At 42.3% G+C, this 16,448-nt stretch overlaps 1 protein-coding gene across 1 annotated transcript in view; it reads left to right on the top strand.

Annotated features, from left to right (window-relative positions):
- LOC101542718 (plasma membrane ascorbate-dependent reductase CYBRD1) overlaps positions 1 to 16,448 on the top strand; it is a 34,298-nt gene that overhangs the window by 6,728 nt on the left and 11,122 nt on the right. Inside the window, exon 2 of the mRNA XM_055122393.1 lies at positions 9,000 to 9,208. Within this exon, the coding sequence (XP_054978368.1) occupies positions 9,000 to 9,208 (209 nt within the window). The remainder of the gene's footprint in view (positions 1 to 8,999; positions 9,209 to 16,448) is intronic.

Here is a 16,448-nt window from a genome sequence, read left to right on the forward strand (position 1 = left end):
TTCCTCAATGGGCATCTTTGTAGCCATGGGTTACAGAGCTGTCTTTGTAACCACGTACAACTGGGCTATCTAATACTCCATAAACTATGCTCTCCCCAGATCACATCTCAGGCACCAAGATCTGTACCAGTGAGATCAGGGCTTATGAAGCTAGTTCTCTACAGAGGTCAGTCTCTATAATACCCATTTTATTTTATTTTTGTCACAAATGGGTTGGCAAATCTTGTCAAAAGCTTTCTCAGCATCTGTTAATATATAATTTTCTGCCTTTCCTTTTATTGATAGAATGATTATAATAACTGTTTTTCTATTTTTTAAATGTAGAAGTACTCCTGTTTATTCAATCATTGATTAAACTGATTGGATTGGGCATTGCTTTTTAAAATTGCTTTTTAAAAAATTTTTAAATTGAATATCCATAAGATAGACCATTATACACCTGTTCATAATTGGGTTTCAGTCATACAATGATCCAACACTCATCCCTCCATCAGTGTGCATTTCCTACTACCAATGTTCCCTGTTTCCCTCCCTCCATCACCTAATATCCCACCCTCCACTCCAGCTTCCTTCTATGGGAGGCACTTTCCTTCTTGCTCTCTCTCTTCTTCTTTTTGTGCATTATGGTTTGCAATACAGGTACTAAGAGGTCATGGTGTTTGTTCAGAGCATTCAGTATTTTTATTGCGACAATAAGGCTAGAGTAACTTTTTAACTGGGTGGCAGCTGTGGGGCGTGGATGTGACTGCCAAGGCTTCCAGAGAGATTTATTTATGGGCTTCCTTCGAGAGATTTATTTATGGGTCTCTGAAGCAAGGCTGGTCGTAGAGCTTATATGGTGGCACTGAAGTTGATTCGTGGGGTGACTGCCAGTACTTCCAGAAGTATTGGGAAGTGAGTAGAGGTAGCCCATCCCAACTCCGTGAAAGCCTGGAGATTTCAGTCACAAAACCCGCATACCCAACTTTTCAACAGATTATATCTTGATGAGGTCTGTCCTGAGATGGTGGAGTCAGGCTGGGGGTATGGTGGTGATTTTGGATTGTTGACACAAATGACTGCCGGCTGACACACTCCCCTCTGATTTACTCCAGTCTGTTCAGCCATGTGTGGGTTTGAGATTAATTGTGGCTTTTGATCTCTTTCAAGATTAATCTATGGTCTCTGAAATAAGTCCAATAGAGGAGCTTGTATAGCTGAGCTGGAGGTGATTTGTGGGCATGGCTCCCACATACTTTTGGCCATTTAATTTCTTGGTAAATGTGGTGCCAAGTTGTTGAGTCTGGGCAAAGGCACAGCGGCAATTTTGGGACATCAGGAAACTGAAGGCACCATCAGGCTGCTGATGCACTTGCCCCACAGGTACAGGTTGACCTGCTGGCTGCACCATACCTCCTATCGTAATTGTTTTCTGTATGTTGAAACCTGGAATGAATTTCACTTATTCATGGTATGTAACTCTTTGAAGTATTATTGATTTGGCTTTACTGGATTTTAATATCCAGCACTATGTTGAGAACCTTTGCATCTATGCTCACCAGATCATGGTCTGTGGCTTGCTAGATATCAGGCATTGGTCTTCTTTTTTGTAGTTCTCTGTCTGGTTTTGGTCTCTGTGGTAATGCTGTCCTCCTCCAAATGTATTTGGAAGCCCTCCTTCCTCTTTTGAGTTTTCTGGAAGTCTGAGGAGAATAGGCTTAAATTCTTTGAAAATTTCTTATAGTAATCCTAAGAAGCTAATACAGGAAATAATAATTATCACTGCCCTCAGGGAAACTCAAAGCATGGCATTCTTGTCAGAGCTTATAGATTTTTCATTGTACCTCCCAGTGCAGTGAGTTTGCACAACCAGAAATCGTTTTTCTTATAAGCAGTGTTATCCAATAGCATGAGTGACATTTGTGTTAGCTTTCCACTAGGAGAGGAACTGAAGCCGGGCTCCGAGTGCGGAGGATGGAGGTGTGGGCCTTGTGTGCAGGTGAAGACTGTAGAGACTTAGAGAATGCCTTCTCCTGCTGTGCTCGGAAACCTCTACATGGTTCCAGTGCATTGTGGTTGTATGAGATGCCAGCCCACACTTGCCTGAGCTTCCCATTTTCCAAAGAGTTCAGGTTTCTTTTTTTTTTTTAAAGGTGGGGGCTCAAATTAAAAGTAAACAAACCCTAATACTAAAACAAAACTCTCAAAACTTTGTGCTGCGCAAAGGAAACACATGTGTGCACCAAATCAAGTTTATATTTTTCATTGACAAATGACCCTTGCTGGTGTTTTTCGTCTTGACATAGTGGGGTCTTATGAAAAACAATAGTTTTCTCTCTTTATAAACAGGCTTTATTAAAAGAATGTTTAGTTTTAAAAAGTCTTTTTTTTTCTTTTTGGGTCACACCTGGCGATGCACAGGAGTTACTCCTGGCTCATGCACTCAGGAATCACTCCTGGTGGTGCTCAGGGGACCATATGGGATGCTGGGAATCGAACCCAGGTCGACTGCGTGCAAGGCAAACACCCTACCCGCTGTGCTATCGCTCCAGTAAAAAGTCATTTTTTAGGCTTCCCTTTTCTTCCTATAGAAACTTTTCTAAAAGTTTTGAAGGCTTTGAAATGACTGTACTTTAGGGCTGGAGAAACAGTGGGTAAAGGCTTTGCCTTGCACCATACGACTGACTCAGGTTCTATCTCCAGGAGTGATCCCTGAGCACAGAGACAGGTGTAAGCCCTGAGCACCGCCAGGAGTGACCATCCTTCCTAAGCCCCCCTACTGCTCAAAGAAATGACTACACAAACTTTGGCCATCTTTTAAAAGTCAATCCAGTCACTCGGTTCCATCATATAGTATTCTGTTTATTTAATTAGCAGACATTTATTGGGCACTTAGTACATCCTAGATACTGTGTGAAATGAATGTGTAAGATACAGCTATGTCTACAAGGCTGTTTCTCCTTGATTTCATTAAGGCCAGGTTGTAATTTTCTTTAAGAAAACCAGAGTTCTCAACACTTTGCTGGGACCTTAAGTTTGACTCCTGACATGAGAGATCAGTGACCTCCAGGGTCAGACAAGTGGTGGAGAGCAGATCTGGTGCAGCTTCAAACGTGTAGGTTTGCTCAAAGGCGAAATACGGAGAGCTGGTGTTTCTAACATGGCATTTCTGGATATTTGAAAACGTTTAACCATGAAAGGGATCTTTCTTCATACACTGAATGTTACCAAGTGGCCACCTTTATAAGGATTTCAGTCATTTTATAGAGATGCTTTTAGTGCCAAGATGCTCCAACAAATCTTCCAAATTATCCTATTTCCTTCATTTTGATTCTCCAAAGATTTTCCAGTTTTTTATATTCATGCAGTGAGACAACTTGTATACACAGATAGGTTTCACTGTGCCGATTCTCCTTGACAGTCACTGCCAGAATCTTTCCAAGAAGTTTGTTTAAAGAGGGTTCTTGGTTTAACTGTTTTAACCGTTAAGCTTCATGCTCTTTGGGTAGATTCTGGTAGGCCCTGGGTACACAGAGAAATTAGTTACTAATCTTGATAATTCTGCTCTGAACATTTTATAAGGAGAGCAAAGTAATGCAATATTCAAGAGTTAAGAAAAATGTAACAGTTATACCACATTTGAGTTGAATGTATTTTGGGTATGTTTTAAAATCCCAATATACAGTAAATTCAGTAACTTAATGTGAATTTATTTCTTTCAAGATTCACTTAAAGCATACCTAAAACTGTTAAGCAAATCTAAGAGCAGAATTTTTTTTTAGTTCATGAAAAAGACTGTTTGATCTTACATGAGCTGACTTGGATCAGCAGTACAAATTGTCTGACTTTTTAAATTTTTGTGTTTTAAAAGAGGACATTCCCATTTTTCTGGGGAATACTTAATGAATTATTGTGCTTAATTAGGATATGTTTGTTCAACATAAACTTAATTCTTACTACATACCCTGCTTTGTGTTAAATGATAAATAAGCTAGATGAGATTCTACCTCACAGATCATTAAATTGAAATAATTAGAGTTAAACTAGTTTCTGTGTTTAGGGACATTTATCTTCTTCCAGATGTTCTTTACTCCTACATACGCCTTTTTTGTTGTTGTTTGTTTGGTTTGGGAGGTCTACACCTGAGAGTACCAAATTTCTGCTCCTAGTTCATTGCTCAGGAGTCACTCCCAGAGGTGATCAGAAGATCATGTGGTGGTTGGGATTGAACCCCAGCCTCTTTCAAGAAAATCAAGTTCACTAGCCCTTGTAGCTCTCTCTTAGCCCATTTTCACTTTGATACATTCTAAATGTCTTACCTGCTGTAAGATAAACATATGGATAGATCATTTTGGAAAGCTGGTGTCACACCCAAGATTACATCTTAGAGAATACATTTTCCCGTGTGTTTCTGAGTTGATTATGTACGTAGGAACTGAATTTTTCTCCTAAAAACTAAATTCAAATCAAGTCACAGTATTTTCCTCTTCTTTGTCCAAAGAATAATTAAATTTAGCCATTGATTGAGTGATTTCTTTCTTTAAAAAAAAATCACGAAAGTATGCTTCTCTACCAGAATGTTTTTCTTTTAAGATGATGTAAAATGAATTTATCATGTACATGTGTCCATGTTTCCCTTCTTTTTGGGGAGGATATGGTCTTGCCAACCAGAACCTCTAACAGAAAACTCTTGTTTAAATCACAAATAGGTGTTTGATAGCATTTACCCTCCTCATGGGCTTATGAAACTTTTTCTTCCCTTTTACTAAACCTCAGGAATGGTGTGTAGGTATGTGCCAAGCAAACGAAATAAGAAATATTTCAATTCCTTCCTCCAGGCAGTTTTTACAACTGTTGAGAATAACTTCTTGTTTCAGAAATGTGGTTTGAGTTATTAGGCTTGCCCTTTTCTCTCAACGTTCACCACATTTTGCTTATTTATCTTTTTTTAAAAAAAATCATGTAAACACCCATGCAAATGCACCATTTTGCAATTAACTGGTATTTAGCTGAGAGTGTGTTGAAGTGCATTCAACTCGCCAGCAGAGGCCCTGGATAGTCACGGTGGCTGCTGAAAACTCTGTGCCTCACGCATGTGAGATTCCCCTTTGAGTTCCACAGCTGGATTTAGTAGTTGGAACTTATTGGCTTTTGGATTTTCTAGCTCATAGAAATATTATTTTACCTTAAAACAACTGAAAATGGTTGTGAACTCTGTCAGCCCTAGAGAAAACTACTTAACAGACCCCCACTCACAACCAGTTTAAGTAGATTTAAGATTCTTTTAATCATAAAAAATTATAAACTAGATATTAGAATAAGAATAAGGAAGCAACATTGTAAAAAAAATGTAGCAGGCACCCCAACCTGAGCAAGAAATTAAAAGAAGAAATGGAAAAACTAGAAATTAGACCCAGGCATTAAGAATATCAATAAAAATAATAATTATTCGGTCTATTTGAATCTGAAGATAGCACTTTTCCTGCTTTAGAAGTGCCTATGGATTTACTTCTAGAGTGACAGGAGCAGTCTGCCTTATCGATAATCTTAAATCATCAATGAAAGACTACATTATATTTCGTTTATGCTCCTGCTAGAGAGGGATTGTTAGTTGGCAACCAGTCTAAAAGCACAGTTGAGAGAATGTAATTGAATCAAAAATCAAGTTTTACTACTCACAGGAGAGAGATTTTAATGGAAGATTTGAACTGTTTCTGTATAATGTTCTTGCTGAGAAGCATCAATATTCTTCACTGGGAACAAAAATATCTTTGACGTCTTGGCAGGAATTTTACAAGGTCCTTTTTTATAGTAGAGCCGATCATGCAGTACCTAAATTTAAAGTGATGTGTTATTGTAACAGGAACCACTTGTGTACTCAGATCGTGAAACCGCCTTCCTGGTTACCCCCATACCAGGCCCTACCAGATCTCTTTAGTCTTCTCAGTAAGGGTCATAAAGTTTGACTTCTGCCATTTGTATTTTGGAAAAATTCTGGTATCATATGATCCATGTTGGGGATAAAAAAAGCTATTGTGGTTTATTATTCATAATTTGCCTTTCAAGCAAAATACCCCAAGCTTTTCTTAGGTTGATGTTCAAATTTACTGATCAAAGATCTTCCCCCTGTAGAGGTTCCTGGATGACATGGGGATGAGGGTGGTCATGGGGATGATGATAACAATAATATTCTCTTGTATGCAGTTGAGACAGAGCAAATTAATTCTCTGTGCTTCACCTCCTTCTCTGTGTAATAGTAGTATAATCGTACTTTCCTCACAGAAATGAGACTCAAAATGTAAACACGTCAAGCTGTTGAGAGTGCTCAATTATCTGTAACACATACTTTGCATGCTGGGGGCCTAGGTTCAGTCTCTGGTACCACATGATCCTTCTACCCCAGAGCACCACTGGGAGTGACCCCCACAACCCAGCAATGAGCCAGGAGTAATCTTTCATCACTGCCAGGTGTGGCACTGACCCACATCACCAAGTGGAATCACAGCATCAGAGTGTGCACAAATCCTGGCACCACAGCCACGTGTGCAACAAATGTGCCAACCCAGTTGCAGCGCTGACACTGCCATGCATGCTAGGCAGGTGCACTGTTCCTTGGAGCCACATCCCTGCATCCCTCAGTGCCTGTCTTTGGTGAACATGTGTACATGTTTCTTTCGGTCCCAGGAATTGCTGGGTTATAAGGTATGCATAAATTTCACTTACCTTGATAGCACTCGTTTTCCAAAGAGTGTTCTCATTTAGACTTCGAGCAGTAGAACCTTACAGTCCTGTTTGGTTTACATTCCCTCCAATACTAAACGTTTTTTCTGTTTAGGTTTTTAAATATATGATAGAGGTGATCTCCTTTGGTTTTAAATTGCCTTTCTCTGTTGACTGTGATGTTGGTATCTTTCTTATGGTTACCGGTCATTTGGATATACTCTTGTGAAATTCTTGGATGTTCTCTGCTTTGTTTTTTTAAATTTTTGCATGTTTTTTTTGTTTCCTGATTTATCTCCCTCCCTTTTTAAAATTTATTGAATCACCATAAGATATACAGTTACAAAGTTGTTTGTGATTGGGTTTCCATCATACATTGTTCCAACACCTGTCCCTTCACCAGTGTATGTTTCCCACCACCAATGATCCCAGTTTCCCTCCACCCCAGCCTCTATGGCACGCACCAGGCACTTATCTTCCCCCAACCCTCACTCTCTGTCTCTGTCTCTGTCTCTCTCTCTTTCTCTCTCTCTTGCCTTTTGGGCATTATGGTTTCCAATACAGATACTGAAAGTCCATCATGTATACCCCTTTACCTACTTTCAACACTCAGTTCTTGTCCAGAGTGATCATTTTCACCTGTTCTTGTGATATTGTTCCCTTCTCTATCTTAACTGCCCTCCACCCCCTCCCCACCCATTTTTGGCAAGCTTCCAACCACTGACCAGTCCTCCTGGCCCCTGTTTTTTCCTGGCTTTTTTTTTTTAAATATCCCACAAGTGAATGCAGTCATTCTATGTCTGTCCCTCTCCTTCTGACTCATTGCACTCAGCATGATACTTTCCATGTCCATCCATTTATAAACAATTTTCATGACTTCATTTTTCCTAACAGTTGCATAGTATTCCATTGTGTAGATGAATCATAGTTTCTTTATCCTGACTTATCTTTCTTTTCCACTTTAAGTAAACTATGATACTTATACAAAGAAATCATATTATAAGATTGACAATTTAGCTTAGGGCATGTTAAGTTTGACATACTTGGGAGGCCTCTAGAAGGAGATATCATGAATGTATTGGATTATGTGGTCTGGAGTTTAGAAATTTCTGGTCTGCTGCTGCAAGTTTTGGAAATCTCACTATGTAGCACTGTCCTCCCATTGTTCATCAATTTGCTCGAGTGGGCACCAGTAACATCTCCATTGTGAGACTTGTTACTCTTTTTAGGCATATCGAATACACCATGGGCAGCTTGCCAGGCTCTGCTGTGCATGTGGGATACTCTCAGTAGCTTGCCAAGCTCTCTGAGAGGGATGGAGGAATCAAACCTGGGTTAGCCGCATTTAAGGCAAACACCCTGCCCAATGTATTATTGCTCCAGCCGTTCACTATGTAGATGCTCTATAAATGTTATATAGATAGCATTTCAGGGGAAGGGAGAGAGAGGAGGGAAAAGCCCCAGGACTGAAGCTGAGGGCCAACCAATTTTCATTCACAAATTGAAAATAAAGATAATCCCAACAAGAGTCCAAGATGGGGCTGGAGCGGTAGTACAGTTGGTCGGGTGCTTGACTTGCACATGGCCTACTTCAGTAGATCTCCGGTACCCCATATGGTGCAAGCACTGCCGGAATGATCCCTGAGCTCAGAGCCAGGAGTAAGCACTGAGCACTACCAAGGTGTGGCTGGAACAACGACAAAAAATGTCTAGAAGGAACCACCAGGAGTCAAGGAAGGGGGAAAAAGCAGAGGGTAAGGGCAAAGGGTTTGGGGCCGGAGCAATAGTATAGTGGGAAGGGCATTTATCTTGCATGCAGTCAACCTGGGTTCGATTCTCCACATTCCTTGAGCACCACCAGGAGTTATTCCTAAGTGAAGAGCCAAAAGTTTCCTCTGAGTATTACCAGGTGTGGCCCTAAAGTCAAAACAGAGAAAGAGAGAGAGGGCTGGAGCAATAGCACAGCAGGTAGGGCGTTTGCCTTGCACGCGGCTCACCCAGGTTCGATTCCCAGCATCCCATATGGTCGCCTGAGCACCACTAGGGGTGATTCCTGAGTGCAAAGCCAGGAGTAGCCCCTGAGCATCACCAGGTGTGACCCAAAAAGAAAAAAAAAACAGAGAGAGAGAGGGTGTGTGTGTGTGTGTGTGTGTGTGTGTGTGTGTGTGTGTGTGAGAGAGAGAGAGAGAGAGAGAGAGAGAGAGAGAGAGGTGTTTTATAGAAGGGAGTACTCAGTGTGTCAAACTGTTGTCTGTGCTGAGAAAGTAAATGTTCCTCCTGTCCCCTCTGTCTCTCTGCAGCCATCATCGTGTATAGATTGCCATGGACCTGGAAATGCAGCAAGCTCCTGATGAAATCCATCCACGCAGGCTTAAATGCCATTGCAGCCATTCTTGCCATTATCTCACTGGTGGCCGCGTTTGATTTCCACAATGCCATGAAGATACCCAATATGTACAGTCTGCACAGCTGGGTTGGACTGACCGTTGTTGTGTACTACATTCTACAGGTCAGTGTCTCAGCATATGACAAATCAGAGATGAAACATGGAACAGTTTAGATACTATCAATGTTTTCTGTGCTTCAAGTTTCTTGGGAGCCCTCTTCCCCTTTCTACTCGTCCTTATTTTGTTCATTTTCTTTTAAGGAATTTCCCCCTGAGAGGGACAGAACAACAGCAGAAATCAGTTTTTAGAAATAAGAATGTGAGCCATTTTTTTCTTTCAATTTTATGTAGGCACCTTGATTTACGATACTGTTAATAACAGAGTTTCAGGCTGTCTCCCCACCAGTGACAATATGCTGTCATAAACGTCACAGAGTCCTCATTGTTCCCACCTCCACCCACCACTGCCACCTCCCCTCAGCAGACTCAGTCCTACAAGCTGATTCTTAGGACCTATTGCATTGGTCCTTACAGTGTTTTATTATAGCCACATATAAGAGAGATATTCTGCACCTGTCCCTTTCCTCCTAACTTCGCTCAGCATGATATTCTCCAGACCCATTCAGATAGCAGTGGATTGAATCTTTTCTTTCTTTCTTTTTTTTTTTTTTTTGCTTTTTTGGGTCACACCCAGCAATGCTCAGGGGTTCACTCCTGGCTCTGCACTCAGGAATTACCCCTGGCTGTGCTCAGGGGGCCATATGGGATGCTGGGAATCGAATCCGGGTCTGCCGTGTGCAAGGCAAATGCCCTACCCGCTGTGCTATCACTCCAGCCCCTGAATCTTTTCTTATAGCTTGTCCCTCCGCTCTGTCTCCCCCACTTCCCCTCTCTCCGTGTGTGTATGTGTGTGTGTGTGTGTGTGTGTGTGTGTGTGTGTGTGTGTGTGTCTTTTCAAAATAGCATTTCTGGATTCTTGGGGTATATGAACTCTTAACTACATGTGTAAGAAAATTGCCATCTCCTAACCCTTACGTTGCTCTTGTTTGAACTGTAAGTTTCATGAACTTACAGAAGGCGGGAGCTCTAGATTTCTTTCTTGTGACATTTTCTATCAGTCACAAGGAACACACCTCAAGTTGGATGGCTGATCTGAGATCTGATCTCTCTCTTGTCCTCACAATTGATTTTCTCTCCAGGTTCTCCACATGTAAAGATACAGCCAGCTGGTATACCCCATCCCCTCAGAGAAGAGCGTGGTGAGAGCAGGAGCTGTTGAGTTAGTGCCATTGCTCTGGGGGAACCCTCCTGGCTTTCTGGAAACCCTAGAGAACTCTACACAGCTCTGGGTTCACTTTTAGAGGTGTATTCTCTAGGCTTTGCCCCGCCTCCTCATCTGTGTGCAGCCCAGAATGCAAACCCAGTATGCTAAATGATGATCCCTAGGTGGACGAATTCCAGTTGATTATTGATCTCTTTTCCTTCTGGTAATTTCTGGACAACCATACATTTCTTTTTTTTCTTCTTTTTTTTTTTGGAGAGGGGGTTGGTCACATCCCCCCTTTCAAAGAAGTGCTTCCAGAGTCCTCAGGGCTCACTTCTGGCTCTGCACTCGGAGATTACTCCTGGTGGTCTGGGGGGAGTATATAGGATGCTTGGGATTGAACCATGGTCGTCTTCTTGCAAGGCAAATGCCCTACGCTCTGTACCAAATCATACTTTTCTTGTGTAATTAATACTTTGGGGCCAGGGGGATAGCTCCAGGCCTGGGGTGCATGCATTGATTGCATGCTTAAGGCCCCAAGTTTGATCTCTAGTACCACACAGCACCCAGAGCACTGCCAGGTATAGCCAGGTATAGCCAGGTATAGCCACTGCCAGGTATAGTCCAGCTCTACTGGACCCCAGCAGCATTGCACCACCTGGCCCAGACATTGAATTGCCCGGTTCCAATTTCAGTGGAGTTGAAACACCCTCCTATTTTCCAGGCATTCTGTATGCCTATAATTGTTTTGGTTAGCGTGGTTTCCCTGGCAGTGCTCAAGGAACAATGAAGGGGATTGCTCCCTTCATTACTCAGCCTGATTATAAGGGTCTGACTCTTGAGTGCTTGTGTTCAGTGATGTTTGGGGGCCACCAGGGCCTCCCTGGCAATCCCCGGTGATGTCTGGAGTGCTACCAGGCCTCCACTCAGTGGTGCTTGGGAGTACATGTGGTGTCAGGGATTGAACTTGGGGCTTGCAAATGCAGAGCACACATTCCAGCACTCTGAGTTACCTCCTGGGCTCTATTCAGTTATTTCTTTTGAAGAGGGACTTGGGTTATGGGGACTGACTAGCACTCACCACACTTATACCTGGCAAAGTGGGGTGGGTGTGGGGGTTGGGGGGAGGGGGAGGGGTGGGGTGGGGGTGGGGTGGCTATGTGGCCACGCAGAGCTCGGGACTGAATTCAGGGCACCTACCCACCCCTTTGAATTATCTCCCCAGCAGCTCTACTTTACTTTTTTGACAAAGGAAAAAGGACTAATTACTCGAATGCAAAATGTGGGAAGGCAAGTCTATAGGAAACAAATCATTGGTACAGAATGGCACACCTGGAAGTGTAGCTCCTGGCAGTGCTCAGAGGACCTTGCTGAGGTGGGGATCAAACCTACATCTCCACCCTGCAAAGCATGAACTCAGCCCATTGGGCTTTCTTCTCACGCCCTCTTTTACCTTCCTAAGGAAATATTTAGTAATATATGTATATTATTAAATATTTATATATATAAATTAAATATTTATATATACTAAATATATATTACTAAATATAAATATAAACATATATATATATAAATATTTCCTTTTGAAAAAAAAGGCATTTAAACTTCTTATTCCTCTGAGAACGATTTTCACGAAGACTCATAGACCACAGAATAAATATTCTCTCTTTTTTTTTTCCTACTAATTCCTAGTTTGTTTTGTTTGTTTGTTTGTTTGTTTGTTTGTTTGTTTTTCGGGCCATAGCTGTGATCAGGGCTCACTCTCCGCTCTGTAGTCAGGAATCACTCCTGGCAGGCTCCAGGAACCAAATGGGATGAATGCTGGGGATGGAACCTGGGCAATCCACATGCAGTGCATGCACTTAGCCCTCTGTACTATCTCTCCAACCCTAATATTTCTTTTTTTTTTCTTACTATTAATTTTCTAATAGTAAAGACGAGTAAAGAGAGGCTGCTAAAATCTCAGAACTGAGTTAATAGAGACATTACTGGTGCCCTCTCGAGTAAATCAACGAACAACAGGATGACAGTGATACAGTGATTAATTTTCTTAAGATTAGGGCAGAGACCTGTTTTGCATATGGTCACAAGTTCAAATGACCAGTGCAGCCACATCAGTGAGCACTATTTGGGAGCTCTGCTGTCTGGGATCCCTGGCACCGTCCACAATTCTGGCCACACTGCAGCCAGGATTGAGAGTGAGCACCGCAGAGGAGTACAAATCCCAGCAAACTCTGCAACTAGAAAGGAGATATGGGGGAACCCTAGCCAGCCAGGAAGTGCAAGCCTTGGCAAGTCATGTATGAGCACTACAGATCCTAGGGAGCACCAAGACTCATAACATGCAGGATTCTTTTGTTTTGTTTTGTTTTGAGCCACACTTTTTTCAGGGGTTACTCTGCACTCAGGGCTCACTCCTGGGGCCATATGGAATGCCGGAAATCAAACCCAGGTCAGCCCCTTGCAAGGCAAATGCCCTACCTACTGTATTGTCACTCCAGACCCAATAGCTTGCAGCCTTTGACTAAGCATTGATTAGTTTGGTTGGTTTTATGGCTGAGTATTTAGGCTCTTCCTTGAAGTTACCTCTGTTTATTTTCCCATTAGGTGGTAGTAAGATCATCTGGCAAAAATAAAAGAGCACCAGAAAGATGGGGACCATGGGGAACAAGTTGATCAATCACAGAAGGGTCATCATAATTATGAGCATCATAATCTTGAATTTGATGATAGTGTCTTCAACTGAATAATTTATACCAGTAGTCAGTAGTACCTCCTAAAGATTATCCTAAGGTTATCCTAAAGATGACCAAGCCATGGCTGGGTTTTCTTTAGCTTTCCTAAGAAATCCATTGTGTGGTGCTAGAGAGATAGTACAACAGGTAGGGCACTTGCCTTGCATAAGGCCAACCTGGGTTTGAGTCCCAGTACCCCCTAGGGTCCCCCAAACCTCTCTAGGAGTAATCCCTGAGCTCAGTCAGGAGTAAGCCTTGATCACAGCTGGGTGTAGTCCAAAAACAGAAAAGAAAAAAAAGAAGGAAAAAAAGAAAAGAAATGCATTGTGCGGAAAAACAGCTTTCTGGAGGTGATGGCTCCCAAACTTAGAAACACTTAGTTAACATAGAGTTAGCATTCAGTAAGTGTAAATGGAAGATAATGAAAGATTCCACTGCCTTCTCTTTGGTAAAATATTCCAGACTATGTTACCCAGGTGTTTGAAATAATTTAAATAAATCAAAAACTGAGGTCTTTAAATCTCTACCACTGTGCCACAAAACACGTAATTTGGGAGTGAGGGGTGAGGGTGGGGGGAGGAATTGAACTCTCTCATTTCAGAAAGGGAAAGAATTTTAACAGTTCAGATTATTGACAAGGGTAATTTTTAAATAATTGATTTATCAGGCAATAAGGGAAATACTGTGATCCAAATTGAAAAAAAGAAATAAAACTATCATTCTGCAGGTGATATAATACACAGGAAATCTTAAAATCTCCACTTGACAGGCTGGAGCGATAGCCCAGCGGGTAGGGGCATTTGCCTTGCACGCAGTCAACCTGGGTTCGATTCCCCAGCACCCCACATGGTCCCCTGAGCACTGCCAAGAGTAATTCCTGAGTGCATGAGCCAGGAGTAACCTCTGTGCATCGCCGGGTGTGACCCAAAAAGCAAAAAAAAATTAAAAAAATCTCCACTTGAAAACTATTAGGAATAATAAAACAATCCAGCAAAGGTAGGCTACAAAATTAGTATACCAAATTTGATTGCAGTGTCCACATAGATATGTACAGGGGTTAATTTTATTGCCTTGCATGTGGCTAGCACATTGTTCCCTTAGCATTTCCAGGAGTGACACCTGAGCACAGAATCAGGAATGAAATCTAAACAACACTGAGTGTGGTCCGCAAACAAAAAGAATATGTTTCAGGGAACTACCCCAGACGATAGCTCAGAGGCTTCGAACCCCTGTCTTACACTTATATGGTCTAAGTTCCATTCCCAGTCTGCCCACGTGCACCAACTGCAATCTTGGAAGCTCTGCTGTCTCTGACCTCAGGGCCTCAGATGCTTTGGGTTCACACTGCAGTCAGGTGTGCTCATACCTCACAAAGGGACACAATCCCCAGGGAGCACCACAACTGAAAAAGGAACAAGATGTGTGAACACTGTGGCCAGGAGGTAAAATTCCTGGGAAGCACCTGTGTGAGCAAGCCCCCCAGTTGGACAGCGTGAGCCATGCAGCTTAAAGGCATGCTGCTTCTGGCTGGCATCGCAGCTGAGTGTGTGGGCACTACGACCTGATGTTCCATAACCCTCAGCAAGCATCAGGACCAGATGTGTGGATACCCCCTACCACCCCCTTACATATCACAATGACAAGGAAAAGAGGGGGGGAGAAAACGTTACATTTTTTAAAATAAGTAAAATTTAAAAGTTTTTTTCCCCCAGATCTGTTGCATGTCTAACTATAAACAGAAAACCAAAAAGAAAAGAAAACAAGAAAACAATCCCATCTGCATTTGTATTTTTAAAAAACCTTGGAATCCATTGAAGAGAGGAGGTGAAAGACTTTATGTTGACAACTCTGTCTCTATTAAAAGAAATAGAAGACACAAGGAACTGTGAGAATAGCATGTGATCAAGTTTTGGAAAAATGAGCATGGTTGATAATACAACCATCCTATTCAGAGCATTCTGTAGATTTAGTGCAATCTCTGTCAAAATGCCAATGGCGAACACCCTACAGATAGGATAGGGAATAAGGTATTTGCCTTACCTGCACCTGAGCCTGGTGCTGAGCAGTGCCAAAAGTGATCCCTGAGCACAGAACCAGGCATAAACCCTGAGCACTGCCAGGTGTGGCCCCCAAACCAAACCAAACAATTCCAGTGGCATTCTTCAAGGAAATAGAGCAAGCATTACTGAAATTTGTATAGAACCATAAGAGACTTCAAATATCCAAACTAATCTCAAGAAATAAAAAAAAACAGAGGCATCATGTTTCCTGATGTCTAACTACACCATACAGGTAGTAATCATAAATTTTACAGTACTGAAATAAAAAGTTCTATCAGTGAAATAGAATTGAGAGTCTGGAATTAAAGCCTCATGTAGATAGACAGTTAATATCCAACCAAAGGGGCCAAGAGCAATAAAATGGAGAAAGTCCCCTCAACTAATCATGTTGGAAAAACTTGATAGGAACATGCCAAAGAATAAAACTGGATTGTATTGCATGGCATGCATAAAAGTTAGCTCAAAATGTTAGAGACTTGGGTATTGTTAGGATCGAGACCACCCCTCAGTATTCAGAGAGACAGAGTCCATCAGGATTGCGAAACACACACCGAGACTTTATTACTCCAGCTAGCTGGGGCCCGAGCTGTCCTGCTGAAGCAGGAGGTCAGAGCTCGGCCCCGAGCGCTTACAGTCAGGGGTTTATATAGCCATCCTGGGCACACAGGCCTCAGGAGCAAGCTCAAAGATCAACAATTCCAAAGGCAGAAATAACTTCAAACATTTCATAAATGAACAAAAGCATACAAGAACAATATGTCAAGAAAGCATTCCCAGGGGCTGGAGCAATAGCACAGCGGGTAGGGCGTTTGTCTTGCACGTGGCCGACCCAGGTTCAATTCCCAGCACCCCATATGGTCCCCTGAGCACTGCCAGGGGTGATTCCTGAGTGCAGAGCCAGGAGTAACCCCTGTGCATCGCTGGGTGTGACCGAAAAAGAAAAAAAAAAAAAGCAAGCATTCCCAGTTAGGAAGACATTCCCAATTCTCATACATCGAGAAAGCAAGGCATTCCTATACATCAAGAAAGCAAAACATTCCCATACACCAAGAAAGCATCTTATCAGTTAGACACAGGGTACAAGACACAGGTGTACCGGCTCCTGGCTCTCCAGCTCCCTGTCTGTATAAACACCAGGTAGTTCTTTTAGTCCATTAACTCAGTCATATTTCCTTTATGGCCAGGGCTGCTTCCCACCAAGTGGTACTGTCAACCAATTAGCTCAGTTAAATCATATATCCTTCCTGGCCAGAGCTGCCCCCTACAATCTTGACGATCAGGGTGAGAAGAGATGAGCTGACTGC

The sequence above is a fragment of the Sorex araneus genome, chromosome X (genome assembly GCF_027595985.1).
Source record: "Sorex araneus isolate mSorAra2 chromosome X, mSorAra2.pri, whole genome shotgun sequence".
In the NCBI taxonomy this organism is placed as follows: Eukaryota; Metazoa; Chordata; class Mammalia; order Eulipotyphla; family Soricidae; genus Sorex; species Sorex araneus.